The sequence below is a fragment of the Macaca thibetana genome, chromosome X (assembly GCF_024542745.1).
Source record: "Macaca thibetana thibetana isolate TM-01 chromosome X, ASM2454274v1, whole genome shotgun sequence".
NCBI lineage: Eukaryota > Metazoa > Chordata > Mammalia > Primates > Cercopithecidae > Macaca > Macaca thibetana.
The window spans coordinates 23,385,801-23,413,595 of NC_065598.1; the positions used below are offsets into that span (position 1 = coordinate 23,385,801).

Consider the following 27,795-nt stretch of genomic DNA (forward strand, 5'->3'; position numbering starts at 1 on the left):
TGTTTGTTTTTTTAGAAGATAGGAGGCAACATGGTAGGTTCATAATTTAAAAATTGTTTTGAAAGTATTTATTGTTTAATAATTCTTTCTCCCCTCAGCCCCATCTGGCCACTCTCTCTTTCTGCTTTTCTGATCATCCTAAAGGCTGAATACATCCTCCTCCTGTATGGAGGATAAGATGCAACACTCAAACCAATACACTCGATCAGGTCTTCATTAGATACCACGTCACTGTGGGTGGAGTGCTAGTTTTCAACAAATGTGGTGTTCCTAGGGTTCCAAAGGTAGTCCTTTCTCACGGTCGCTGGGCCACTCATGGAGTTGAAATGCCGCTGCCCATCTAAGTACAACATGGACTCTGAAACACAAGAGAGAACCCTGGAGAAACTTGTAACACCTTAGAAAGCCACCATATAAACACAAGACTACTTGGGAACACTGGGACAGAACAAGATGCATTGTTGGGCCAGGGGTGTGCCACATTCCCAAAGGAGCAGGCCATGACTCCTGTCCCCTTCCTTTGGCTGGATCAGTTTTTGACTACCAGTGGCTGCTTGCCTGCCTGGGGGCCACAGGCATCTTTGGTCTTCAGGGCTGCCAAATCTCAAAAGCAAAATCTCCTAAAGACATGCTCTTGTGCTGACAGGCATCAATACACTTCCTACAATTCAAAAGGAGAAAAATGTCCTTAGAAGTTCTTCCCTTTGTTAGGGACAAGCAATAATCACTACTTACCTCCATATGTTTTGGGGAAAACCAATGGCACTTCTTTTTCTGACATGAACGTGAAATGAAAGACATTGGTGGTTGTATGCTCCTTCTCCTGCAGGGACGCCACTTCACTGTGTACTCTGACTTGAATATAATTATTCTGAGTAAAGCATACCTAACAGATTATAGACACTATAGTCAGTCAACTGCATTAGGAAGGGGAAAAAGACAGTCATAAGAGAAAACAGTGGCTTTTGGATATAGAAACTTCTAGGCTCAAATGAAAAAAAAAGTTGTATGTCAACTCTCATCACACACCTACCTGCGAAGAAAGAAAGAGCAATGAGCCAACCTCAACAGGTTTCTGAAACATGATGTCATCTACTGCTACCACAAACGGTCGAGAACCACTATTGGGGAGAAAGACAGAATTTGGGGTATACTACAAAATTCAGATGATCTCAATTTTTTTCCCTAACAACTAGCTGAAGCAAAATAACAATGAATGAAGAATAAACTTAGACAAGGGGGAAAAGATCCTACCAGTGAGGAATGGTAAGAGATGCCATCGTGAGCAGATTAGGGCCAAAATAACTGTATCTTTTCCCTCCTACATATCATCACTGTATTTTCTCAGTGGTTTTTCAAATGTATGAACTTACAAAGTCAGAAACAACCTTCTAAAATGAAGATCAAACTCAGCTGGTATCAGTGTGGTATTCATTTAAAAACATAACATATTCCCACACACACCCAGACTGGTCTGAAATGTTTCATTTCAGTGGGGTGATATAAATTGCTTCTCAGAAGTTAAGACTGCCTTACATATAACTCACCCGAAGCTACAGGCAGTAGCCCACCCAAGTTCATATGCTTTCCTCATAAGGAAACCACCAAAGATCCGATTGAAAATGTTCCGCTCCTACAGCACATAAATAAATATCAATGAATACAAACTTATGGCCACCTTTGTATACAGAACAGAGGAATTAACAATGCCACAGGACAAAGGCCAGTTTAAAGGTATGTCAAATCTTGGACAAATATCATGAATGGAAGCTATCCTATTCAGATTTCTCACTAAATTATAATACCTGAGGGTGGCAAATTTCCAAACTCTTCAGTTTTGAATTCTCCATCCACACCGCATTAGGGGGCAAAACTCGACTCCGAAAACTTATAGTCCTATACAAATGAATATTTATTAAACCCTGTTAATGCCATGGTTCTCTTGTTGAAAAGTAAAAACATTTGCAAGTCACTCCCAATACACTCAGACAATTGTGGCTCTAAAGAAGGCCAAGGTTTAGGCCAGGCACGGTGGCTCATGCCTGTAATCCAGCACTTTGGGAGGCCAAGGCTGGCAGATCACCTGAGCTCAGGAGCTTGAGACCAGCCTGGCCAACATGGTGAAACCCCCATCTCTACTAAAAATACAAAAAAAAAATTAGCTGGGCATGGTGACAGGCACCCATAATCCCACCTACTTGGGAGGCTGAGATGGGAGAATTGCTTGAACCCGGGAGGCAGAGGTTGTAGTGAGCCAAGATCATGCCACTGCATTCCAGCCTGGGCGGCAGGGTAAGACTCCGTCTCAAAAAAAAAAAAAGATCGGGTGTGGTGGCTCACGCCTGTAATCCCAGCAGTTTGGGAGGCCGAGGCAGGCAGCCTGACCAATGTGGAAAAACCCCATCTCTACTAAAAATACAAAATTAGCCAGGCGTGGAGGTCCATGCCTGTAATCCCAGCCACTCAGAGGCTGAGGCAGGAGAATTGCTTGAACCCAGGAGGCAGAGGTTGTGGTGAGCTGAGATCATGCCATTGCACTCCGGCCTGGGTAGCAAGAAAGAAACTGTGTCTCAAAAAAAAAAAAAAAAAAAAAGGCCAAGGTTTAAATGTTTTTCCAACGTGGAATCTCACCATCCTTACTTTGGATCCAGTGTGCTGAGAAACATCTCATGTATGGTGGTCCTCTCCTCAGCGCTGGGGGCCATTTTCAGTAACGACGTGGAACTGAAGGCAATTCTTCTCCCCTTGTTCACTGAAACATGGGAGAATAAGGAGCAATGATCAGGAGGGTCACACTACAGCACAGGGCGTTCTGACCTGGGATGCCATTCAAAATCTCACTGAAAATTATACACATATCCAAGAGAAAACTGCAGAGGCCACATAAAACTCCCAGTGAGTCTTTGGTTCCACGTGGAAATTATATTGGTTCAGTGTGAGATCACTTGATATCATCCTGATCCAGAGCTCTGACCTGCAGTTATCCCATCAAGATGCATTTCTCACTTCATTAAAACGGAGAAAACAGGCCAGGTGCAGTGGCTCATGCCTGTAATCCCAACACTTTGGGAGGCTGAGGCAGGAGGATCACTTGAGCCCAGGAGTTCAAGACCAGCCTGGGCAACATAGTGAGACCCCTGTCTCTACAAAAAAAAAAAAAAAAATTTAATTAGCCAGGCATGGTGGCATGTGCCTATAGTCCTAGCTACTTGGGAGGCTGAGGTGGTGGATAGCTTGGGCCCAGGAGGTCGAGGCTACAATATAGTTCATTGCAGCCTCAAACTCCTGGACCCAAGCCCAACTCCAGCCTGGGCAACAGAGCAAAAACCCGTCTTTTTAAAAAAAAAAAAAAAAAAAAAAAAAAAACTGAGATAACAAATTACTTCACTTAGTAAATATTGTCTGATCAATAAAATCATTCAAAGGACTGCAAAGAACAAAGAATAGCATATTTTTAATTTCAATAAATTATTGGTATGAATAAGACATTTGGGTCAGGCACAGTGACTCACGCTTGTAATCCCAACACTTTGGGAGGCCAAGGCAGGCAGATCACAAGGTCAGGAGATCGAGACCATCCTGGCCAACATGGGGAAACCCCATCTCTACTAAAAATACAAAAATTAGCTGGGTGTGGTGGCACACACCTGTAGTCACAGCTACTCGGGAGGCTGAGGCAGAAGAATCGCTTGAACCCAGGAGGCAGAGGGTGCAGTGAGCCGAGATGGTACCACTGCACTCCAGCCTAGCGACACAGAGAGACTCCATCTCAAAAAAAAAAAAAAAACAAACAAAAGACATTTGACTGGTATGAAGAACCCATATAAAATCTTAAATAATCTCTTCTTCAGTGTAATTAATGTGCTTTTCAAATTTATTTTATTATAAACAAATTAATGTACATTCTCCTTGTCTAAAGAGCTCCTCTTCCTCTGGGCTTTCAAGGATGAGTGGATTTACAAATGCCGGCCTAAAAAGAAGAAAAAAATATATATAATTTAAGATACGCCATTATCTAATAAAACTTGAAGATGAACTTACTAGTTCATCTAATCACCTACTAGTTTTACTAATCACCTACTAGTCTTAAAGAATCTGCTTTTCATTTTGGGTAGTGCTTACTGCTTGCCTTACACGTGAACGCTGGAACAATTAGGGAAGCCTTACGGTTACAGCCTTAATTGCACACTAGAAACTTCACATTATAAAAAGGATAATGGCAATTGCGAAATGTTTAACCTGATTCTAATCATGAGGAAATAGTCAAATATAGGTTGTAGAACATTCCACAAGAAAACTGGCTTTAGGCCAGGCATGGTGGCTCACGTCTGTAATCCTAGCACTTTGTGAGGCCAAGCTGGGCGGATCACCTGAGGTTGGGAGTTCCAGACCAGCCTGACCAACATGGAGAAACCTGGTTTCTACTAAAAACACAAAATTAAGCCGGGCGTGGTGGCACATGCCTATAATCCCAGTTACTCGGGAGGCTGAGACAGGAGAATTGCTTGAACCTGGGTGGCGGAGGTTGTGATGAGCCGAGATCGTGCTACTGCACTCCAGCCTGGGCAACAAGAGCGAAACTCTGTCTCAAAAAAAGAAAAAAAGGGAAAGGAAAACTGGCTTGGACTCTTTAAAAATATCAATTTTTGAAAGACAGCAAATGGCACAGAGACTATTCAAAAGAAACAGGATAACCAAATGCAATATATAATCCTTGATGGATTGGGTCCTGAATCGGGGAGATAGCTATAAAGGACATTTTAGGGACAACTGGTGAAATCTGAATACGGATCACATATTAAATAATTGTATCACTGCTAAATTTCTCAGATACAATAAAGGCATTGAGGTTATGTAGAAATACCTGGTTCTTAGGAAATAGATGCTGAACTCCTGAATGGGTGAAGCAGTCTCAAACTTACTTTTCAATGATTCATGGGAAAAAATATGTAAATATGTGTATTTATAGAGAGAGGTTAAGAGAATAACGCAAATGTAATACAATTTAGGTGAAAGGCATTTGTTTGTTGCATTATTCTTTCTACTTTTCTGTAAGCATCAAATTTCTTGAAATAAAAAATAAGGGAAAGGGGATAATACTTCACCGTGGTAGAATCCAAAGATTTGATGAAACAACAATGGAAACAAAATAATTGAAACAGGCCGGGGGCAGTGGCTCACACTTGTAATCCCAGCACTTTGGGAGGCCAAGGCAGGTGGATCACCTAAGGTCAGGAGTTCGAGACCAGCCTGGTCAACGCGGTGAAACCCCATGTCTACTAAAAATACAAAAATTAGCTGGGTGTGGTGGTGGGTGCCTGTAATCCCAGCTACTAGGGAGGCTGAGGCAGGAGAATCACTTGAACCCAGGAGGCAGAGGTTGCGGTGAGCCGAGATTGCACCATTGCACTCCAGCCTGGGCAACAAGAGCCAACCTCTGTCTTGAAAACAAAAAAACAAAAGAATTGAAACAACAGCTTGGAAAAGTGACATGCATCAGCTGGGAGTGAAACTTGCAGCAATGGCCTCAGTGCTTGAATAGAAGCCCCAGGCCAGTCACTGGCCACAGCAGGTCAGCTGGGGCTGGCAGGAAGGGCCAGAGTAGATGGGTGTTATTCTTCCTTCAGATCACTAAGTGACCAACATATTTTCCTATCTTAATTTGACTTTCCAAGTCAGCTTTCCATGCAGCAGCAAAGATTTTTCACTGCAGACTCCTAAATCAAGTTTCTAATACAAACGAGATTTCCCATAGGCCACTGAACTCTGTCCTGTGCAAAGAGCAATTCCTCCCACCCCAGCTCTACCCACACAATTAGTTTTTCTCAGTTTGGGTGTTAACTGTTGTTAGAAACCAATAATTCAATTGAAGAGAAAAAAAGATGACGTAAAGTAAGGTGAAGTCTATATGGTTAAATCTGACTTGAAAATGACCATGAGGCTTTTTTTTTGAGGCAGGGTCTTGCTCTGTCGCCCAGGCTGGAGTGCAGTGGTACAACCTTGGCTTACTACAACCTCCGCTTCCCGGGTTAAAGTGATCCTCCCACCTCAGCCTCCCACATCGTCTGGGACTACAGACACATGCTACCACACCTGGCTAATTTTTTGTACTTTTAGTACAGATGGGGATTCGCCATGTTGCCCAGGCTGGTCTCAAACTCCTGGGCTCAAGTGATCTGCCCACCTTGGCCTCCCAAAGTGCTGGGATTACAGGCATGAGACGCCACATCCAGCCTTCACGAGGCTTTTTGTTTGTTTAAAATATATCCTAGCTCTGTCCACTGAAAAGGCCTAGAAACAATAACAAACTAGTAACAATGTACTGTTCTAGTGCCCAGATTTTGAGGTCTAAATACCAGTTCCCACTAAAAGAAACCCCAGAACTACTTGGAGAAATGGATGACACCAGGCCTGAGGCAGGAAATATGTAGGATGAGCCCAAGACATCTTGTGTCAGAGAGCAGGAAGGTATCAAAGAGACAGGTGGAAAGGAGCCAGCTTAGAGGAACTCCCACTACATCTCTTGATGTACACTTGGAGCATCAAGAGAAACGATGGCTGCAATTTATTGAAATACATAAAACATATTAAAACCATGAATTCATAATGATACTGTTCTGGCAGGACAGTGGCTCACACCTATAATCCTAGCACTTTGGGAGGCCGAGGCGAGAAGATCACTTGAGCTCAGGATTTTGAGATCAGTCTGGCCAACATGGCAAAACCCCATCACTACAAAAGGTTTAAAAATTAGCTTGGCAACTACTCAGGAGGCTGAAGCCAAAGAATCGCTTGGACCGGGAGGTGGAGGTTGCAGTGAGCCAAGATTGTGCCACTGCACTCCAGCCTGGGTAACAAGAATGAAACTCCATCTCAAAAAGAAAGAAAGAAAAAAAATTAGCTGGGCATGGTGGTATGCGCCTGTGGTCCCAGCTACTCAGGAGGCTGAAGCAGAAGGATTGCTTGAGCACAGGAGGCCCAGGCTGCAGTGAGCAGTGCTCATGACACTGCACTCCAGCCTGGACAGAAGAGCAAAACCTCATCTCAAAAAAAAAAAAAAAAATGGGGCTGGGCGTGATGGCTCACGCCTGTTATCTCAGCACTTTGGAATGCCTAGGTGGGCAGATCACTTGAGGTCAGGAGTTTGAGGCCAGCCCGGCCAACATGGTGAAACCCCGTCTCTACTATAAATACAAAGCAAATCAGCCAAGCATAGTGGTGCATGCCTGCAGTCCCAGCTACTCGGGAGGCAGAGGCAGGCGAATCTCTTCAACCCAGGAGACAGAGGCTACAGTGAGCCGAGATCGCGCCACTGCACTCCAGCATGGGTGACCAAGCGAGACTCCATCTCAAAAACACATACACACAGAAAAACAAAACAAAACAAAAAAAAAAGAAATGTAAAAACATGATACTTTTCTAAAAAGCTAAAAAACTGGGAAAGGCATGTCATCACCAGCTAGTGAACTAACTCCTTATTCTGAAAACATGTAAATAAAAGAATGAAGCATTGATCCTAACTCTCCATTTCAAACCCAATTGCCCTAGTTGTTAAGGGAAAGCTCTTCTTTACAGAATTCCAGCTGATAAATGTAGAAGGAATGACAAAATTTGAGAATTACTCTAAACCGCCTCATGATAGTAATTAAAGCAATGATCAGCAGTGGACGTCGAAAGCGCTGGAAAAAGACTGATGGGAAACTCAGCTATTTGCAGGATGACAAAGGAAACCCCTGTAGATTGTTGCTGATCAGAAGAGGAAAAACTGAACTTCACAAAGAAGAGATTAGGCTGTAACTGCTTGAACCCCCACACCAATCTTAGCATCACTGTGAGTGGGACAACTTGTACCTCCTGATATGATGCAACATGAGATATGAGATATACAGCATCACCTAGGTAGTACTCTCGCCAAATATGCTCAACCAAAATCTAATACAAGGCTTTAGATCTAACTTCAGTTTAGAGAAATTACTAGGGATAGAGAAAAACAAGACCAAAAAACAAACCAACCAACCACCATGAGAAAGCAATAAGACAAATCCAGAAAGTGGGACACTATTTAGAACAAATGATCCAGCCTCTCAACGAGTGAATAAGAAACAATAGGGGAAGACACACCTGTTCTGGATTAAAAAAGATTTAAGAGATTGCACAGCTCAGCTGGGCACGGTGGCTCACGCCTGTAATCTCAACACTTTGGGAGGCTGAGGTGGGTGGATCACTTGAGGTCAGGAGTTCAAGACCAGCCTGGGCAACATGGTGAAACCCACATCTCTACTAAAAATTAGCCAGGCATAGTGGCACACGCCTGTAATCCCAGCTACTCAGGAGGCTGAGGCAGGAGAATCGCTCAAACCCGGGAGGCGGAGGTTGCAGTGAATCAAGATCCCACCATTGCACTCCAGCCTGGGCAACAAGAGCAAAATTCCATCTAAAAAAAAGAGGATAATATTCTCTTAAGTAACTACATTATTATTGTCATGCCTAACAAAAATAGTAAGTCCTTAATATATTCTAATATTAATTCATATCCAGTTTTCTCCAAATATATTTTGAATGATTTGTTCAAATCAGGATCCAAATATGGTCCACATATTACATTTTATTTTTATGCCTGTAAGTCTGTTTTTTTTTTTTTTTTTTGGTAACAGCTTTATTGAGGTATAATTTGCATACCACACAATTCACCCATTGAAAGTGTACAATTTAATGGTTTTTAGTGTATTCACAGAATTGTGCAACATCTCTTTTTGTTGTTGTTGTTGTTGTTTTGAGGTAGAGTCTCGCTCTGTTGCCCAGGCTGGAGTGCAATGGTGCAATCTCGGCTCACTGCAACTTCCACCTCCCAGATTCAAATGATTCTCGTGCCTCAGCCTCCCCAGTAGCTGGGATCATAGGCGCGTGCCACCACGCCCAGCTGATTTTTGTGTTTTTAGTAGAGGTGGAGTTTCACCATGTTGACCAGGCTGATCTCAAACTCCTGACCTCAAGTGATCCACCAGCCTTGGCCTCCCAAAGTGCTGGGATTACAGGCATGAGCTACCTCGCCTGGCCTGAGAATATTCTTATTTTTTAAAAGATGCCTAAAGTATTTAAGAGTGAAATGTCATTATGTCTGGGATTTGCCTTAAAATATAAATTTTCTTTAAACAACAGATGAAACAAGAATGGCCAAAATATTGCAATTAAAACTGTAAAGTCCAAATGACAGGTATATGGACAGTCATTATAGTCTTCTCTCTAGGCTTATATATCTTTGAAATTCTTCAAAATAAAGAATTATGAAAAAATAGCAATTACCCTTTATTTTCAGAATCACGAGCCACCATTACAAATGTTGCATCCAAAACAGGACAAAATTCATCACCATGTAACTAAAGAACAAAGGAAAGAAAATGTACATATGAGAAACAGATTGATCGGGAAGACCTGTCACGACTCTAACAGATAGTATGTATGTGGGCCGGGCGCAGTCGCTCACGCCTATAATCCCAGCACTTTGGGAGGCCAAGGTGGGAGATCCCTTGAGGCCAGGAGTTTGAGACCAGCCTGGTCAATATGGCAAAACCCCGTCTCTACTAAATAATATAGAAATTAGCAGGGTGTGGTGGCACATGCCTCTAATCCCAGCTACTCAGGAGACTGAGGCATGAGAACAGCTTGAACCCAGGAGACCAAGGTTGCAGTGAGCCAAGATTGCAGGCCTCCGTCTCAAAAAAAAAAAAAAAAGAAAAGAAAAGAAAAAAAAAGAGAGGGAGAGAGAAAGCCTGAAACTGGAAAAAGAGGAGAAGCATGCTCATTAACCATCATCTGCTAAGGGCCTACCCTGAGCCAGGCGCAGCACTAGGCTCTGGGAACGGCAGAATGACAAAGGAGCCTGTGGCCTAGCAGAGGAGAAAAAAACCTCAAAGCCCAAACAGGGGGCTGGGCATGGTAACTCACACCTATAATCCCAGCATTTTGAGAGGCCTAGATGGGAAGATCGCCTGAGACCAGGAGTGCAAGACCAACCTAGGCAACATAGCGAGACCTGGTCTCTAACTAAAAATAAAAATTAAAAATTAGCCAGGCATGGTGGTGCATGCCTGTAGTACCAGCTAGTTGGGAAGCTGAGGCAGGAGGATCCCTTGAGCCCAGGAGTTCGAGGATGCACTGAGCTATGATCATGCCCCTGCATTGTAGCCCGGGTGACAGAAAACATCCCATCTGCAAAACAAAACAAACAAAATGCAAACAGTATACTGCGTGAGATGGGCTGCTGGCATGGAGTTTGGAACTGTGCAAGACTGGGACCCAAAGGCAAGGGTCACAGAGGGTATCATAAGCGTTTAATTTGCCTGCTTCCCTCAGAATCTGAGCTTCTTGCAGGGCGTACCTGTCCCTCCTGATGGCACACCTACCCAAGCGGACCTCCCATCATGCTCACAAACACTAGTATGTTCCAGGGAACTGCAGTGTGCCAACCACTAGCACATGTTTATGCCTCCGTAGCTGGGCACAGGAGCTCCCAAAAAGAGGTAAAATCAAAGATGATTATGTGGGTTAAGTTAAATGCAGGTAGAGTATCTCTAATCTAAAAATAAAAAATACTCCAAAATCCAAAACTTTTCAAGCACTGACATGACACTCAAAGGAAATGCTCATTGGAGGAGCATTTCAAGATTTTGAACTCTGGGATTAGCAATGCTCGACCAGTAAATACAAATATTCTGAAATCAGAAACACTTCTGGTCCCAGGCATTTCAGATAAGGAATACTCAACCTGTATTTACAATGCACAGGCCTCTGAGGTTTTAAGATGTTTCTTCCCCGCCCCCACCCCATCCCCAGGAAGAGGGTCTCACTCTGTCACCCAGGTTGGAGTACAGTGGCGCGATCATGTCTCACTGCAGTCTCAACCTCATGGGCTCAAGTAATCCTCCCGCTTCAGCCTCCTGAGTAGCTGACACCACAGGCGTGCACCACCACACCCAGCTAATTTTTGTAGAGATGGGGTTTTGCCATGTTACCCAGGCTGGTCTTGACCTCCTGAACTCAAGCAATCTGCCAGCCTCAGCCTCCCAAAATGCTGGGATTACAGGCATAAGCCACCATGCCTGGGCCTTAAGATGTTTCTTTATCCCCTAGAAGTCTGTACTTCCAGGAAAGTCATACCATAAAGTAATGAGAGAAGCTATTTATAACCTGAGAGTATATTCGGTTCCCTCAACAAATGATACAAGCCTCATCACTACTACCTACTCAGGCCCTTATCACCTTCCCCCTCAATTGTAGGAACAGTCTCACCAATCTCATTATGCCTTTGCCCTATTCAAACCTTTCAATAGTTCCTCTTTTCTTCCACCAGCACCTGGGCTAATCCTGTTAGCGTGGCATATAAAGCCCTCCACAACAGAGCCCAGGATTCTTCTCCAGTTGTTCACCAAATACTGTGCTCATACCTGCACCTTTTTCTCTAGCCATAGCTAACTAACCAACCGAGAGGTCCTGGGATAGAGCAGGCTATTGACTGCCTCCTGTCTATCTTTACCTGATGCCTTCCTTAGCAGCCTCATTCTTCATGACACTCCTCCCCTCCCCCATCCCTATTCCCCAGATTTTCTTTCCCTCCTTCATTCAGCCCCCTTAATAGAAAGAGTCCTCTCTTGACAGTGGTTCTCAATGTAAGAGAAGTAGATATGACTCTAATAGGGGGCATTTGAAAAATACAGAGTGGTTTTGGTTGTCACATAACTTGGGGGGCATTACTGTGGAGAGGGGTAACCAGGGAGCTAAATCCCTCATAACGCAGGGGACAGGCCTGCAGAACAATGAATGCTTCCACCAGAAATGCCAACAGTGTCCCTGTTGAAAAATAATGCATAACAATATACCATATGATAATCATTTGTTTATGTGGCTGTCTCCCTACTGCACCGTGAGCTCCTGGAGGACAAAGACCATTTTCCTCCAGTTATACCCCTAGTATTTAGCACAAAGACTGGCAGATAGCAGATACCTGATCAGTATTTGCCAATGAATGAAGGAGGCAGGTTCTAGGCACTACTAGAATATCAACTCCAAGAGAATGGAACTTTATCTGTTTTGCTCACTGCTGTATGTCTAGCACAGGACAGGCACTCAATAAATGATTGCTAAATGAATGTGAAATGAATGGATGTCAGGAAGTGAGCTAGGTGACTCAAACCCAGGTCCTATCGTTGAGGAGTAGAGTCCACAGTGGAAGAGAAAAGAATGTTCATGCACAGCTCTGTAGGAGACTAGCAGGTGCCAGGAGAGTGAGTCAGAGAGATGGTATTGAGGAAGGAGGCCTGGGGAAGGAACAGGTGTTACGTGATGGGAGAATAAGGAAAGGGATTGAGCATGAAGTTATCCTGGAGCACAGGAAGAATGTGGATACAAAGCCAGAGCACGAGAATTTCAGGCAAAGGAAAAAGCACCAGCAATGATACTCATTCACTCACTCCCAGCTGAATATCCCTTATCCAAAATGCTTGGGACCAGAAGTGTTCTGTATTTCAGACTATTTTGGAGTTTTGGATTTGGAATGTTTGCCTTCAATACTCACAGGTTGAACATTCCAAACCCAACGAGCATTTCCTTTGGGCATCATGTCAGTGCTCAAAAAGTCAGATTTTAGAGCATTTCAGATTTCAGAGTTGCAATGTTCAACCTATATGTAAATTATGGTTTACTATCATGAACACCCACTAGTGCCAACCACTAGAACGCAAAGATGAATAACTCCCTATTCTTACGATGCTTGAAGGCCAGTGGTGAGCATTAAGGAGGTATATAAATGATAAGTCAAAGGGAATATAGTTGGAAACGTAGGCTGGGACTAGTTTATGAAGCCCCTTGGGTCCTAATTAATCAAAGGAGTTTTGTTTTTTGTTTGAGATGGGGTCTCACTCTGTCACCCAGGTTGGAGTACAGTGGCGCAATCTCAGCTCACTGCAACCTCCACCTCCCAGCCTCAAGTGATCCTCCCACCTTAGCCTCCCAAGTGGCTGGGATCACAGGCGCACGCCACCACACCGGCTAATTTTTTGTACTTTTTTTTTTTTTTTTTTTTTTTTTTTGAGATGGAGTCTCACTCTGTCGCTGAGGCTGGAAGGCAGTGGCACGATCTCGGCTCACTGAAACCTCCGCCTCCCAGATTCAAGCGATTCTTCTGCCTCAGCCTCCCCAGTAGCTGGGACTACAGGCACGTGCCACCACCCCCAGCTGATTTTTGTATTTTCAATAGAGATGGGGTTTCACCATATTGGCCAGGCTGGTCTCAAACTCTTGACCTCATGATTCGCCTGCCTTGGTCTCCCAAAGTGTTGGAATTACAGGCATGAGCCACCATGCCCAGGCAATTTTTTGTACTTTTTGTAGAGACAGGATTTCACCATGTTGCTCAGGCTGGTCTTGAACTCCTGAACTCAAGAGATCCACCTGCCTCGGCCTCCCAAAGTCCTGGGATTGGAGCCGTAAGCCACTGTGCCTGGGCCAGTCAAAGGGGTTTAGACTTTAATCCACAGATAATGAACGGTCACTGAAGGTTTCTGAGAAGGGAAGTGACCTGATTCAAGATCAGCTTTGGAAGACTTATGCGGTAAAAATGCATGAAATTAACAGAGAGCGGTCAGGCTAGAGAAAGTCAGGTTAATTAAAAGACCGTTAAGGCACTCACACAAGAGGCAGTGAGGACTTGAATAAAACACAGGGCCAAAAGGATGTGGGGAGAAAGAATTCTGGTGAGTTGCTGTGGGTGATGAATTTGCAAGACCTGGCAAAAGGCTGCATGGGAAAGGGAAAAATTAAAGCTGTCACAAAGGTCTGGAGCTGGAGGAAACAGGAGGCTGGCAAAGGGGAGACTGGAGGAGGATGAGAATTGGAGCCATTCAGTTTGGAACGTACTGTTTATTGGAACTTGAGGTAGCAACAGCACGTCTAGGTGAAGAAATTAAGGAGCACTCAGAAAAGTGGGTATGAAGGTCAAGCCCAAAATAGAAATTTGAGGCCACCTCAACAGTATTTATAATAAATTAATATTATTGCCAGGCTGGGGGCGGTGGCCCATGCCTGTAATCCCAGCACTTTGGGAGGCCGAGGCAGGCAGATCACTTGAGGTCAGGAGTTCGAGACCAGCCTGGCCAACATGGTGAAACCCCGTCTCTATAAAAAATACAAAAACTAGCCAGGCATGGTGGTGTGCACTTGTAAGCCCAGCTACTAGGGAGGCTGAGACAGAAGAATCGCTTGAACCTGGGAGGCAGAGGCTGCAGTGAGCCGAGATCATGCCACTGCACTCCAGCCTGGGTGACAGAACGAGACCCTGTCTCAAAAAAAAAAAAAAAAAAAAAAAATTCCAACAGTGGTTACTGTGTAATCGGCACCATAGCAAGTACTTCACATGAATGGGTTTTTTGCAATTTCCCTTTCCACAACCATGTAACGTGGTGCTCTGTTACTAGTTTCATGTTACATTGGAGAACACAGAGGCTCAGAGAGGTGGTTTCCCCACAGCCACATGACTAGGAAGCAGCAGCGCTGGCATTAGAACTTAAATCTATGCAAACCAGAGGTAGAGTGCTTATCCCCACATCACTTCTCTGCAATAAAAAAGATCACTCGAGTCATAAGTGATTAGTCAAACAGCCAGTGAAGAATGCAAATTTAAAACAAAAGTGTTTGTCTGACACCGATTTCCACTGGTTCTCTCTCAATAATTCCTATATCACTTTTTCAAACTATTTGTCCAAGATTCAAATTGTCAAGATTCCCTAAAAGGCAGGTCCTGTGCCAGGAATCTGCTGTGCATGGCACGGCACTGAGCAGACTAGGAATTAACCAAGAATTTTTTTTTTTTTTTTTTTTTTTTTTTTTTTTGAGACAGAGTCTCGCTCTGTCGCCCAGGCTGGAGTGCAGTGGCGCGATCTCAGCTCACTGCAAGCTCCGCCTCCCAGGTTCACGCCATCCTCCTGCCTCAGCCTCCCGAGTAGCTGGGACTACAGGCGCCCGCCACCACACCCAGCTAACTTTTTTGTATTTTTAGTAGAGACAGGGTTTCACCATGTTAGCCAGGATGGTCTTGATCTCCTGACCTCGTGGTCCACCCACCTCGGCCTCCCAAAGTACTGGGATTACAGGCATGAGCCACCCTGCCTGGCCAGTCATTCTTAAATAAGTTTTCCACAACGAAATCTTGGACATACACTAAATCATTTTATTTCTGTGTTGTTATCCTCTTTGAGGTACTTTTTCTTGCCAAATTTCTTCATTTGTTTGTAAGAGCTATTCTGAGTTTTACTCATCAGATGAGTTGTTCCTAACTACTTTAATAGCTCAAATGACTGTTAAGGGTCCAATTGTGTTCCCCAAAAAGACACGTGGAAATCCTAACCCCCGTAACTGTGAATGTGACTGTATTTGGAAATAGGGTCATTGCAGACATAATTAGGTAAAATGAGGTCATGCTGGAGTAGGGTGGGCCCTTAACCCAGTATGATTAGCGGCATCCTGACAAGAGACACCAGAGAGATAGACACACGAGAGAACACCATGTGATGGCGGAGGCAGAGACTGAATGAAGTGCTACAGCTGGAAGTGAAGGAACACCAGGGATCGCCAGCAAACCACCAGAAGCAAGAAACAGACAAGGAAGGTTTCTCTCTTACAGGTTTTAGAGAGAGCATGACTCTGCTGACATCCTGATTTTGGATTAGTAGCCTCCAAACTGTGAGTCAATAAATTTTCTGGTTTTATGCCACCAGTTTATGGTACTTTGTGGTACCGCTGCCCCTTGGAATCCACACAGGATTGGTTCCAGAACTCCCCACCACCACCCGCCAATACCAAAATCCACAGATGCTCAACTCCCCTATATAAGATGGTGTCGTATTTACATAAGACCTATGCACCTCCTCCTGTATACTTTAAATCATCTCTGGATTACTTACAATATCTAATACAATATAAATGCCATATAGATAGCTGTTTGAAGGCCAGCCATGGTGGCTCATGCCTGTAATCCCAGCACTTTGGGAGGCTAAGGTGGGAGGATCACATGAGGCTGGAAGTTCAAGACCAGCCTGGGCAACATGGCGAAACTCCATCTCTATTTCTCTATTTTTAATTTTTTTTCTTTTTTTGAGATGAGTCTCACTCTGTCACCCAGGCTGGAGTGCAGTGGCGTAATCTCGGCTCACTACAACCTCCACCTCCTGGGTTCAAGCGGTTCTCGTCCCTCAGCCTCCTAAGTAGCTGGGATTACAGGCGTGCACCAACATGCCTGGCTGATTTTTGTATTTTTTAAATAGAGACAGGGTTTCACCATGTTGGCCAGGCTGGTCTCAAACTCCTGGCCTCAAGTGATCTGCCCACCTCAGCCTCCCAAAGTGGTGGGATTACAGGCGTGAGCCACTGCACCCAGCCCCATCTCTATTTTTTTAAAAAAACGGTTGTTATACTGTATTGTGTTTTATTTATATTATTTTTCATTGTTTTTTTCCAAACATTTTCAATCCATGGTTGGTTGAATCTGTGGACGTGAAACCTACAGACACAGAGGGCCAACTGTACAGCAATCCTGGGAAATGAATACAGTAATCAATTCCATTCACTCCTACCATAACACAGACTTCTGTGAAATTCTCCTGGGCAGAACCAGAAATAAACACCTTAACGTGGAGCTGTATATGATTAGAAAGTAATAAATATTAAACATAAACACCAAATAGTATTTCAAGCTTTGTCCACAAGGAGGATATTAATAACCCACCATCCGTATGACATGAGCTTTCAACTGTTTTTCTAGAAGCAGTAAGCGACATACCTGTACATAGGTGAATAAGCTTTTCCTGCATGGAGACTAGCTGGTTTTATGTAAACAGTGGACAATCTTCAGGCGCATATTTACCTGGAACATTTGCATCTTCACTTCCATGGATGTCTTCCCGACCCAGCTAACATGGCCACTGAACTTAATGTCCTGTTCTGGGCTCAAGCTCTTCTTACACATATCTGCAAAACAGAAGTTAATCGGGGTCCAAATCATACCAAAAATGTTCTGTTCTGTAAATATGCACAATTAGAAATTATGGCTAATTCCATTACATTTCTTTTTTGTCTTCAAAACTAAAATAACTTTTTTGACACGCAGAAGAAATCTACATGTGTTTTTGAAAAACGTAGAAAAAGCAAAGAATATAAAAAACTGGAATCATGCAAAATCCACCTAATTATAACAAATATCTTGGTATATAGCATTCTAGACATTTTCATATGCATATGTACATTAAAATTCCCCATAAAGGGCCAGGTGCGGTGGCTCATGCCTGTAACCCCAGCACTTTGGGAGGCCAAGGCAGGTGGATCACCTGAGGTCAGGAGTTTGAGACCAGCCTGGCTGACATGGTGTAATCCCGTCTCTACAAAAAATACAAAAATCAGCTGGGCGAGGTGGCACACGCCTGTAATCCCAGCTACTTGGGAGGCTGAGGCAGGAGGATTGCTTGAACCTGGGAGGCGAAGGTTGCAGTGAGCCGAGATCGTGCCATTGCACTCCAGCCTAGGTGACAAGAACAAAACTCCATCTCAAAAAGAAAAAAAAAAATTCCCATAAAAGGAGAGGACTTCCTGTAATCTCAATAATATCTTGCAATTACTAAGAATTCTAAGTATGCATAGGAAATGATATCACTTACCAATCTTATCCACCAGGGCTGTAACTATCGATAAAGGAGACATCTTGGCTGAATGGATTTTGTTGTGCATGTAACAAGTAAGAACTGCAGGAAAACAGGAGTGTACCAAATTTTTAAAAGGCAGAATTATTTCCCAACATTTCCAATTTACTCCCTGGAATCCATTAAAAGTCTTGTCTCCTTTTGAAGACCCAGCCCCCAATATTCCATTGATCATCTTATCCTAGGACCAAACACTTTTATAAATTGAAGGATTTGGGAGATCCTCCAATCTGACTGCCCCCTCAATTTTAAGATTTGGTGAAGAAATCAAAGCCCGAAGCAAGCCCAGACCCACCAGGCAGCTTGTTACTACTCCACAGAGACTCAGTGCCAAAATCAGAATAGGAACTCAGCACATGAGTCTGACAGTATCAAACATCTTCAGGAAACAGAAACAAATCACAAGGACTTGGCTACCTGTTTTCTCCCTGGCTCTGTCCTAATTAATCATGAAACAATTATTTCACTCAGTTATCCCTCCTTCCCCATAACACCCTTGGCTCCTATGCCACCCTGTGGTTATCTCTATACTTTCCATATTTTAACAAGCATTTATATGTGCCAAGCATGGTTCATGCACCTTACAGATATCAACTCATTTAAAGTTGTATAATTATATGTTGGGCCGGGCGCGGTGGCTCAGCCTGTAATCCCAGCACTTTGGGAGGCGGAGGCAGGTGGATCACGAGGTCAAGAGATTGAGACCATCCTGGCCAACGTGATGAAACCCTGTCTCTACTAAAAATACAAAAATTAGCCAGGCGTGGTGGCGTCCCAGTTACTCAGGAGGCTGAGGCAGGAGAATCACTTGAACCCAGGAGGCAGAGGTTGCAGTGAGCCGAGATTGCACCACTGCACTCCAGCCTGGCAACAGAGTGAGACTGTCTCAAAATTTAAAAAAAAAAAAAATTGTATAATTATATGTTGATTGGCTCCCTGCTTCCCCTATGATCCATTCAAATTTGCATCACAAACTCTCAGGACAAGATATGTGGCTCAATAGTATTTGTTGAGTAACTGTAAATCCTTCCATCTATGCACCTACTAAAGGACGCACTGGGGGAATGACAGGCTAAAGGCAATAAATTCCATTTAAAAGTCTTTGTCCAGCAAAGAAATCAGATGGCTCCAACCTATGACAACAGGAGTAGAAATGAAAAGACTATGAGTTAAGAATAAGGTAAACCTGACAAGACTTGAATAAATTCAGTTTTCTAGCTTGGATAGGTAAGCATGGTGTACTAGTCACTGAAAAAGAGAACACAGACTGGGTACAGTGGCTCATGCCTGTAATCCCAACACTCTGAGAGGCCAAGGCAGGAGGATCACTTGAGCCTAGGAGTTCAAGACCAGCCCAGGCAACACAGCAGAGACTCCATCTCTACCAAGAACACAAAAGTTAGACAGGTGTGGTGGCACATGCCTGTAGTCCCAACTACTCAGGAGACAGGTGAGAGGATTGCCTGAGCCCAGAAGGTCAAGGCTGTAGTTAGCCATGATCATGCTGCTATACTTCAGCCTGAACAAAAGAGTAAGGCTCTGTCTCAAAATAAAAAGAGAATATAGGAAGAAAAGAATGAGCCATTTTCAATGTGTTGAATTTGAAGAGCCTATGGCACATCCAAATGAAGGTATTGGGCAGGGCACAGTTGTTCACACCTGTAATCCTAGGGCTTTGGAAGGCCATAGCAGAAGGATCATGTGAGCCCAGAGTTTGAGACCAGCCTGGGCAACAGAGTGAGACCCCTGTCTCTACAAAAAACTTTACAAATTAAGCCAGGCATGGTGGCTCAAGCCTGTAATCCCAGCACTTTGGAAGACAGAGGTAGATGGACCACCTGAGCCCAGAAGTTCCAGACCAGCCCAGGCAACATGGTGAGATCCCGTCTCTACAGTAAAATACAAAAATTAGCCAGGCATGGTGGCATGTGCCTGTGGTCCCAGCTACTTGAGAGGCTGAGATGGGAGGATGCTTGAGCCTGAGATGTGGAGGATACAGTGAGCTGTGACTGTACCATTGGACTCCATCCTGGGTGACAGAGTGAGACCCTATTCCAAAACAAAATAAAACAAAACAAGTTAGCCAGGCATGGTGCAGTGTGCCTATAGTCCCAGTTACTCAGGAGGCTGAGGCAGAAGGAACACTTGAGCCTACAAGTTCAAGGTTGCAGTAGGCTATGATTTTACCACTGCACTACAGTCTGGGCAACAGAGCGAGACTGTCTCTAAAAAAGAAAAATAAATCTAGTAGCTAAGAGGAAAAACTGATTGAAACTCAGAAAAACAGGCCAGAAAATGTAGCTTCGTAAGTATTCAGCACACTGATAGCAACTGAAACACTGGGAGTAGATGGGTTTATAGAGAATCTGCAATGTCAACCCAAAAAAGGGCAGAAGGGAAGGGTAGAGAAGAGACGGAGGAAAACGTAATATAAATGTAGTTTTTACCACTGATCGATACACTTAAAAATGATAAAGATGGGCCAGGCGCGGTGGCTCACACCTGTAATCCCAGCACTTTGGGAGGCCGAGGTGGGGGGGATCACCTGAGGTCACGAGTTTGAGACCAGCCTGGCCAACATGGCAAAACCCCATCTCTACTAAAAATACAAAAATTAGCCAGGCGTTGTGGCAGATGCCTGTAAGCCCAGCTACTTGGAAGGCTGAGGCAGGAGAATTGCTTGAACTCGAGAGGCGGAGGTTGCAGTGAGCCGAGATGGTGCCACTGCACTCCAGCCTGGGGGGTGACAGAGCAAGACTCTGTCTCAAAAAAATAAAATAAAAAATAAAAAATAAAGATGGTAAATTTTATATTTTAACCTCAACTTAAAAAATAGTGCTGGGCTCAGTGGCTCACACCTGTAATCCCAACACTTTGGGAGGCCAAAGTGGGAATATCCCTTGAGTCCAGGAGTTTGGGACCAGCCTGGGCAACATGGCAGACCTTGTCTCTACTAAAAATCAAAAAAATTAGCCGGGCATGGTGGTGTGCACCCGTAGTCCCAGCCACTCAGGAGGCTAAGGCAGGAGGACTGCTTGAGCCAGGAGGTTGAAGCTACAGTGAGCTGTGATCACGCCACTGCACTCCAGCCTGGGTGACAGAGTGAAACTCTGTCTCAAAAACTACATAAATAACTTTAAAAGATTTAACTATTTTCATTGTTAAATTTTAAAATGCCTTAAAATTTAATTAATATGAACAAATTATAAAATTCAAAAGGCCGGGCGCGGTGGCTCATGCCTGTAATCCCAGCACTTTGGGAGGCCAAGGCAAGTGGATCACCTGAGGTCAGGAGTTCGAGACCAGCCTGACCAACATGGTGAAACCCCGTCTCTACTAAAGATACAAAAAATCAGCCGGGCGTGGTGGTGGGTGCCTGTAATCCCACTTACTTGGGAGGCTGAGGCAGGAGAATCACTTGAACCTGGGAGGATGCAGTGAGCTGAGATTGCGCCACTGCACTCCAGCCTGGGCAACAAGAGCGAAACTCTGGCTCAAAAAAAAATAAACAAAATAAAATAAAATGAATTCAAAAAATAATCACTTTTTGAAAGAACAGAAGGCAAAACCCTGGGGATAACTTACATTTAAGGGATCAACAGAAAAAGAGGAACCTACAAAGGGGACTACAAAAGAGCAGCCAGAGAAGCAGAAGGAAATGTCACCAAAGCCCAAGGGTGGGCTGGACGATATAAGAAGCCACAAAGGGGTCAGGTCAACCCTGAAAAGCATCCATTCAATTGTGCAGTAAAGGAGCCAATGGCGAGCTTGGCAAGAGCAGTTTCAATGGCGTGGAGGAGCAGAAGCCGGAACACAGCAGACCGGCAAATATTTAATAACAGGAAGTTAGCATACAGAGGCAATGAGAGCAGGTGATTTTCCCAGTTCTTTTCAGAAAGTGAGCTATGAAGTAAGGAAGAAAGTGTGAGGTGTTATAAGAAAAGAGGATTTTTTACTTATCTTTTTTTTTTTTTTTTTTTTTTTTTTTTTTGAGACAGAGTCTCACTCTGTCACCCAGGCTGGAGTGCAGTGGTGCACTCAGTTCACTGCAGCCTCTACCTCCCGGGTTCAAGCCATTCTCCTGCCTCAACCTCCTGAGTAGCTGGGACTACAGGCACACGCCACTATACCCGGCTAATTTTTGTGTTTTTGAGACAGAGTCTCGCTCTGTTGTCCAGGCTGAAGTACAGTGGCACAATCTCAGCTCACTGCAACCTCCGCGTCCCAGGTTCAAGCAGTTCTCGTGCCTCAGCCTCCCGAGTAGCTGGGATTACAGGCACGCGCCACCATGCCCGGCTACTTTTTGTAGTTTTAGTAGAGATGTGGTTTCACCATGTTGGCCAGGCTGGTCTCGAACTCCTGGCCTCAAGTGATCCATCCGCCTCGGCCTCCCAAAGTGCTGGGATTACAGGCGTGAGTCACCCTGACCGGTCTATTTTTCATTTTAAGATGGAAGAAGCTTGAATATGTTTATAACTTGAGGGAAAAGTGAAGTTGAGAAAAGGCTCAGGAAATGATGGAGAAAGCTAAGTGATAAGGCAGTTCCTTGAAGAAATAGAAGGAATAGAATCAAGTGAACAGGTTAAAGAGACTGGCCAGGCCGGGTGCAGTGGCTCACGCCTGCAATTCCAGCACTTTGGAAGGCCAAGGCAGGCGGATCACGAGGTCAGGAGATCGAGACCATGGTGAAACCCCGTCTCTACTAAAAATACAAAAAACTAGCCGGGCGAGGTGGCGGGCGCCTGTAGTCCCAGCTACTCAGGAGGCTGAGGCAGGAGAATGGCGTGAACCCGGGAGGCAGAGCTTGCAGTGAGCCGCGATCGCGCCACTGCACTCCAGCCTGGGGGACAGAGTGAGACTCTGTCTCAAAAAAAAAAAAAAAAAAAAAAAAAAGAGACTGGCCATCAATAGCAGTTAATGAGCAAGAAAGAGGGTAGTGGTGGCAGGGGAGTTTGTGTATATACGGACACCTAAGCAAACCAAAGTCAACCAGGATGTAGTGCAGTGGTGTCACCACAGCTCACTGCAGCCTCGACTTCCTGGGCTGAAGCAACCCTCCCGCCTCAGTCTCCTGAGTAGCTGGAACTACTAGTGCATGCCACCACACCCAGCTACTTTTTTGGTTTTTGTAGAGATGGGGACTCACTGTTTCCCAGGCTGGTCTCAAAGTCTTGGCCTCAAGCGATCCTCCTGCCTCGATCTCCCAAAGTGCAAGGATTATAGGTGTGAGCCACTGTGCCCAGCCATGAATTTTTAACTGGGTTCATTTAATCTAGAGAAAAGTAGTTGCTAGGTGTAAGCTTAACAACAAGCTTATATCTATATTTTAAAAGTCAGAGCCGGGCGTGGCGGCTCACAGCTGCAACCCCAGCACTTTGGGAGGCTGAGGCGTGCAGATCACCTGAGGTCAGGAGTTCGAGACCAGACTGGCCAACATGATGAAACCCCATCTCTATTAAAAATACAAAAATTAGCCAGATGTGATGGTGGGCACCTGTAATCCCACCTATTCAGGAGGCTGAGGCAGGAGAATCGCCTGAACCCAGGAGGTGGAGGTTGCAGTGAGCCAAGATCGGACCACTGCACTCCAGGCTGGGCAACAAGAGTGAGACTCTGTCTCAAAAAAAAAAGAAAAAGAAAAAAAAAGGCCAGGCATGGCAGCTCACACCTGTAATCCCAGAACTTTGGGAGGCTGAGGAAAGAGGATCCTTTGAACCCAGGAGTTCAAGAAAAACCTGGGCAACACAGGAAGACCCCATCTCTATTAAAAAAAATAGTTTAATAGTTTTTTAAAAATATATTAGAACCTTTCTTCAGACCCTTTCCCAACCATTCAGCCCAAATATCATTAGGTGGGAGCAAGTAAGGTAGCCTAGAGTAGGGGGCTGGCATCTGAGCAGGGTGAGGAGGACATCCTTGCAGAGGGGCTGCAAGAGTGATGGCAGAGCGTGTCACAGCTTGAGAACAGTGAAGAGGGTGAGCCTGCAGAGGGGGACCTGGTGTGGGGTACCAGAGCCCAGGTGAGGTGAGGGGAACATCCATGATGCATGAGGGGTGGCAGCCATAGGAAACTGGTCACATACAGGGGAACTGATAAAATAAGTCAATATATGAAGGAGAATGGAGCCAGTTGGAGAAGGGAATACAAATATGGAAAGGAAGGAAATGAGAATGAACCCCGTGGTGGCTGAACTGGAATTGGAGCTATCAGTGCAATCCCATGGTTTTCGTACATACATCTGTACAAAGATTTAGAAATAACATATATGTATGTATATGCACATGTATTTCCCAGCTCCTCTGCTAAGAGGGTATGGGAGCAGTGATATCCAGGAGCAATGACCACTCCCAACGCACGTATCTCCATTTCGAAATATCATCCTCCATTTCAAAATATCATTCTCCATTTCAAAATATCATCCTCCACTTCAAAATATCATTCTGCATTTCAAAATGTCATCCTCCACTTCAAAATATCATTCTCCATTTCAAAAAAGGGCTCCTTGGAGATGTGGGTGATTCTAGGACTGGGGCAAAGTACAAGATGGGCCTAGAATATCTTATTGTGCCAGAAAGTGAGAAAGGGCTCAAAGAATAATGGGGACGCATCAAAGAAAACCACACAGAAGCTAGCCTGAAGGGACTGGGACACTCCTGGGACCATTTGAGCATCAAATAGATGATAGTAACATATTATAGTCCATTCAATAACATAGGAATTCCTGAGTCCATACTGATTTAAAACTAATGAATTGAAAGTCTGATGAAGGTCTCAAAGTTACCTGCCCCCTCTCCTACATGAGGTACTTATTAATTACGAAGGGGAAAAGAGTAACTTTACAGTGAAGAAGAGTGGCAGACGCCATCGCCATCCAGTAAGCAAAGCTGATATCATCAGTAACGAGAAATCAAAACCATGTACCACTTGATAGGATGCAATAAGAACAGAGAATCCCTTCTGTGACATTCCTGCCAGAGATGCATATCCCAAAGCTAATCATGAGGAAGCATCACACAGACCCAAATTGAGGGACAATACACAAAAGAACCATGTCAAAGTCACGAAAGTCAAAGAAAGATTAAGGAACTAGTCCTGACATGACAATTAAATCAACATATGATTCAGAACTGGATCCTTCTGCTATGAAGGACCACTGGCAAAAGTTGAATGGGACCTGAGGATTAGACAGTATGACACATCAGTGTTAATTTCCTGATTTTTTATGACTGTTTGTAGTTATGTAGAAGAATGTCCTTGTTTGTAGGAAAGACATATTCAAATATTTGGGGGTGATGTGGCATCATGTCAGTGACTTATTCTCACATAATTCAGGGACAAATAATTTTTTTTTTTTTTTTTTTTTTTTTTTGAGACAGAGTCTCACTCTGTCGCCCAGGCTACAGTGCAGTGGCGTGATCTCAGCTCACTGCAACCTCCACCTCCCAGGTTCAAGTGACTCTCCCGCCTCAGCCTCCCGAGTAGCTGGGACTACAGGCACATGCCACCACGCCTGGCTAATTTTTTGTATTTTTAGTGCAGACAGGGTTTCACCATGTTAGCCAGGATGGTCTCAATCTCCTGACCTCGTGATCTGCCCACCTCAGCCTCCCAAAGTGCTGGAATTACAGGCATGAGCCACCGTGCCTGGCCACAGAAAAACTCTTTATACTGTATTTGCAACTTTTCTGTAAGTTTAAGACTTTTTTTTTAAGTTACTAGTAAGAAAGATTATTCAGACTATACCTCCATTAAATAGGAATCTACATTTATTTTGGAGACGGAGTTTCACTCTTGTTACCCAGGCTGGAGTGCAATGGCACGATCTTGGCTCATCACAACCTCTGCCTCCCAGGTTCAAGTGATTCTCTTGCCTCAGCCTCCCAAGTAGCTGGGATTATGGCGCCCGCCACCACAACTGGCTAATTTTGTATTTTTAGTAGAGATGGGGTTTATCCATGTTGGTCAGGCTGATCTTGAACTCCCAACCTCAAGTGATCCGCCTGCCTCAGCCTCCCAAAGTACTGGGATTACAGGCATGAACCACCACACCTGGCCGATGTCCTTCTTTTTTTTGTGCACTTTAGAATATCACCATCTGTGCAGGTTAAAGAATAAAAGAGCCCTTTCCAGTCACAGAATTCAATGTATATCTGTAGGTATCTATTAGAAAGACTAAAATAATACCAGTACCTCCCAAGCTGTCAAGATCCTCAAGAATCCTGCCAAATCTGTGAAATAAAGCAAACGGTGAATTAAATGCAAATCATGTTGGTCTCCTTTTAAAAATAAATAACACACTTCAGGGTGATGAAAATGTTCCAAAATCGATTATAGTGATGGATGCACAACTCTCTAAATGTATCAAAACCATAGAATTGTACACTTTAAATAAGTGAATTGTATGGTGTGTGAACTGTATTTCAACATTGTTATAAAACACGGAAATAAAAACAAATACATAAAAATAGCACTGTGTTACCTTACGGTGTTTTGAACAGTCAAATATTTCTCTCGTAATTCAGGCTCACTGCCCAAAGGCAAGAGAACTTCAATGTAACTGTCCTTCATTCTCCTAGGAGGCAGTTCATCCTGTGATTTAGCCAAGAAACTATGAAGTAACTTCCTTTCTTCCATTGCCTTCACATGGTCTCTGAGAAGAAAGGATGCAGGATTGATAAAACAAGAGCAGTGCTAGCCCACAATTCCAGTGGTATACAGGTCAGTAAGATACCATCAAAGGAGGAAAAAGAAGGTCTGGGCCTACTTTCACCTTCTCTTCCTTTCCTCCCTTACCACCCACCACTTGGTGAAATTGATCATTTCCGGTATCATTTCTCAAGCTTAAAAACATACTTAGGCCGGGCATGGTGGCTCACACCTGTAATCCCAGCACTTTGGGAGGCCAAGGCGGGCAGATCACGAGGTCAGGAGATCGAGACCATCCTGGCTAACACGGTGAAACCCTGTCTCTACTAAAAAATACCAAAAAATTAGCTGGGCGTGGTGGCGGGCGCCTGTAGTCCCGGCTACTCGGGAGGCTGAGGCAGGAGAATGGCGTGAACCCGGGAGTTGGAGCTTGCAGTGAGCCGAGACTGCGCCACTGCACTCCAGCCTGGGTGACAGAGCAAGACTCTGTCTCAAAAAAAAAAAAAAAAGAAAGAAAAACATACTTAAGGCCAGGTGCAGTGGCTCATACCTGTAATCCCAGCACTTTGGGAGGCCGAGAGAGGTGGATCACCTGAGGTCAGGGGTTCGAGACCAGCCCGGCCAACATGGCAAAACTCCATCTCTACTAAAAATACAAAAAATTAGCCAGGCGTGGTGGTGGGCACCTGTAATCCCAGCTACTTGGGAGGCTGAGGCAGGAGAATTGCTTGAACGTGGGAGGCACAGGTTGCAGTGAGCCAAGATCACAACACTGCACTCCAGCCTGGGCAACAGAGCAAGACGGTCTCAAAAAAAAAAAAACAAAAACAAACAAACAAAAAAAAACAAAAAACAAAACTTAAAAGTGATATAGATATACCCAAATGAGCCATATATTCACCCTTATCAAAAAGTTTACTCAAAGACTAGAATATTTGAAATTAAATTAAAAATTCAGAGAGATGGACACAATAGTATATATATAAATATATACGCTAAAGAATGGGTTGGCCACTCTACTTTATATTCCCATTTCTCACCTGACAGTTCTCGGATTCTTTGAGCCCCAGTTCTCTCTCTCTCTCTGCCTTCAATTTCAGGAAAGAGAGACAGAGGAGGGAAAATGGACTATATCCAAAGGAAGTATGGAAGGCAGAACAAAAGGTAAAGAAGAACAGAACATGAAAAGGGACAGAAAGGGAAGAAAAAGAAGAGAAGATTAAGGTGGAAGAGAAAAGAGAGACAAGGGGATACGGAACGACAATGTTGATAAGAACATTAGCTAAGATGTCTTTCTAAGCTTAACTTATAAAGTATTATTTCCAGAAATGTTTACCCTTCAAAAAATACAGGAGATAGAGGAATGAGTTAAATAACACCAGTAAATCCAGAATGTGGAACATTCTC

General features: G+C 44.1%; 2 protein-coding genes across 4 annotated transcripts in view; one reads left to right on the forward strand and one right to left on the reverse strand.

Moving 5' to 3' along the window:
* SAT1 (spermidine/spermine N1-acetyltransferase 1) overlaps positions 1-27,795 on the forward strand; it is a 599,966-nt gene that overhangs the window by 517,489 nt on the left and 54,682 nt on the right. The window lies entirely within an intron of this gene.
* ACOT9 (acyl-CoA thioesterase 9) overlaps positions 54-27,795 on the reverse strand; it is a 397,499-nt gene continuing 369,757 nt past the window's right edge. The window contains exons 6-17 of the mRNA XM_050777367.1: positions 26,222-26,392; positions 25,933-25,970; positions 17,700-17,783; positions 16,913-17,016; positions 9,304-9,377; positions 3,903-3,970; positions 2,641-2,752; positions 1,806-1,896; positions 1,548-1,633; positions 1,034-1,121; positions 736-886; positions 54-358 (exon numbers count right to left, since the gene is read on the reverse strand). Coding sequence (XP_050633324.1) covers positions 246-358; positions 736-886; positions 1,034-1,121; positions 1,548-1,633; positions 1,806-1,896; positions 2,641-2,752; positions 3,903-3,970; positions 9,304-9,377; positions 16,913-17,016; positions 17,700-17,783; positions 25,933-25,970; positions 26,222-26,392 — 1,180 coding nt within the window. The 3' untranslated portion in view covers positions 54-245. The remainder of the gene's footprint in view (positions 359-735; positions 887-1,033; positions 1,122-1,547; positions 1,634-1,805; positions 1,897-2,640; positions 2,753-3,902; positions 3,971-9,303; positions 9,378-16,912; positions 17,017-17,699; positions 17,784-25,932; positions 25,971-26,221; positions 26,393-27,795) is intronic.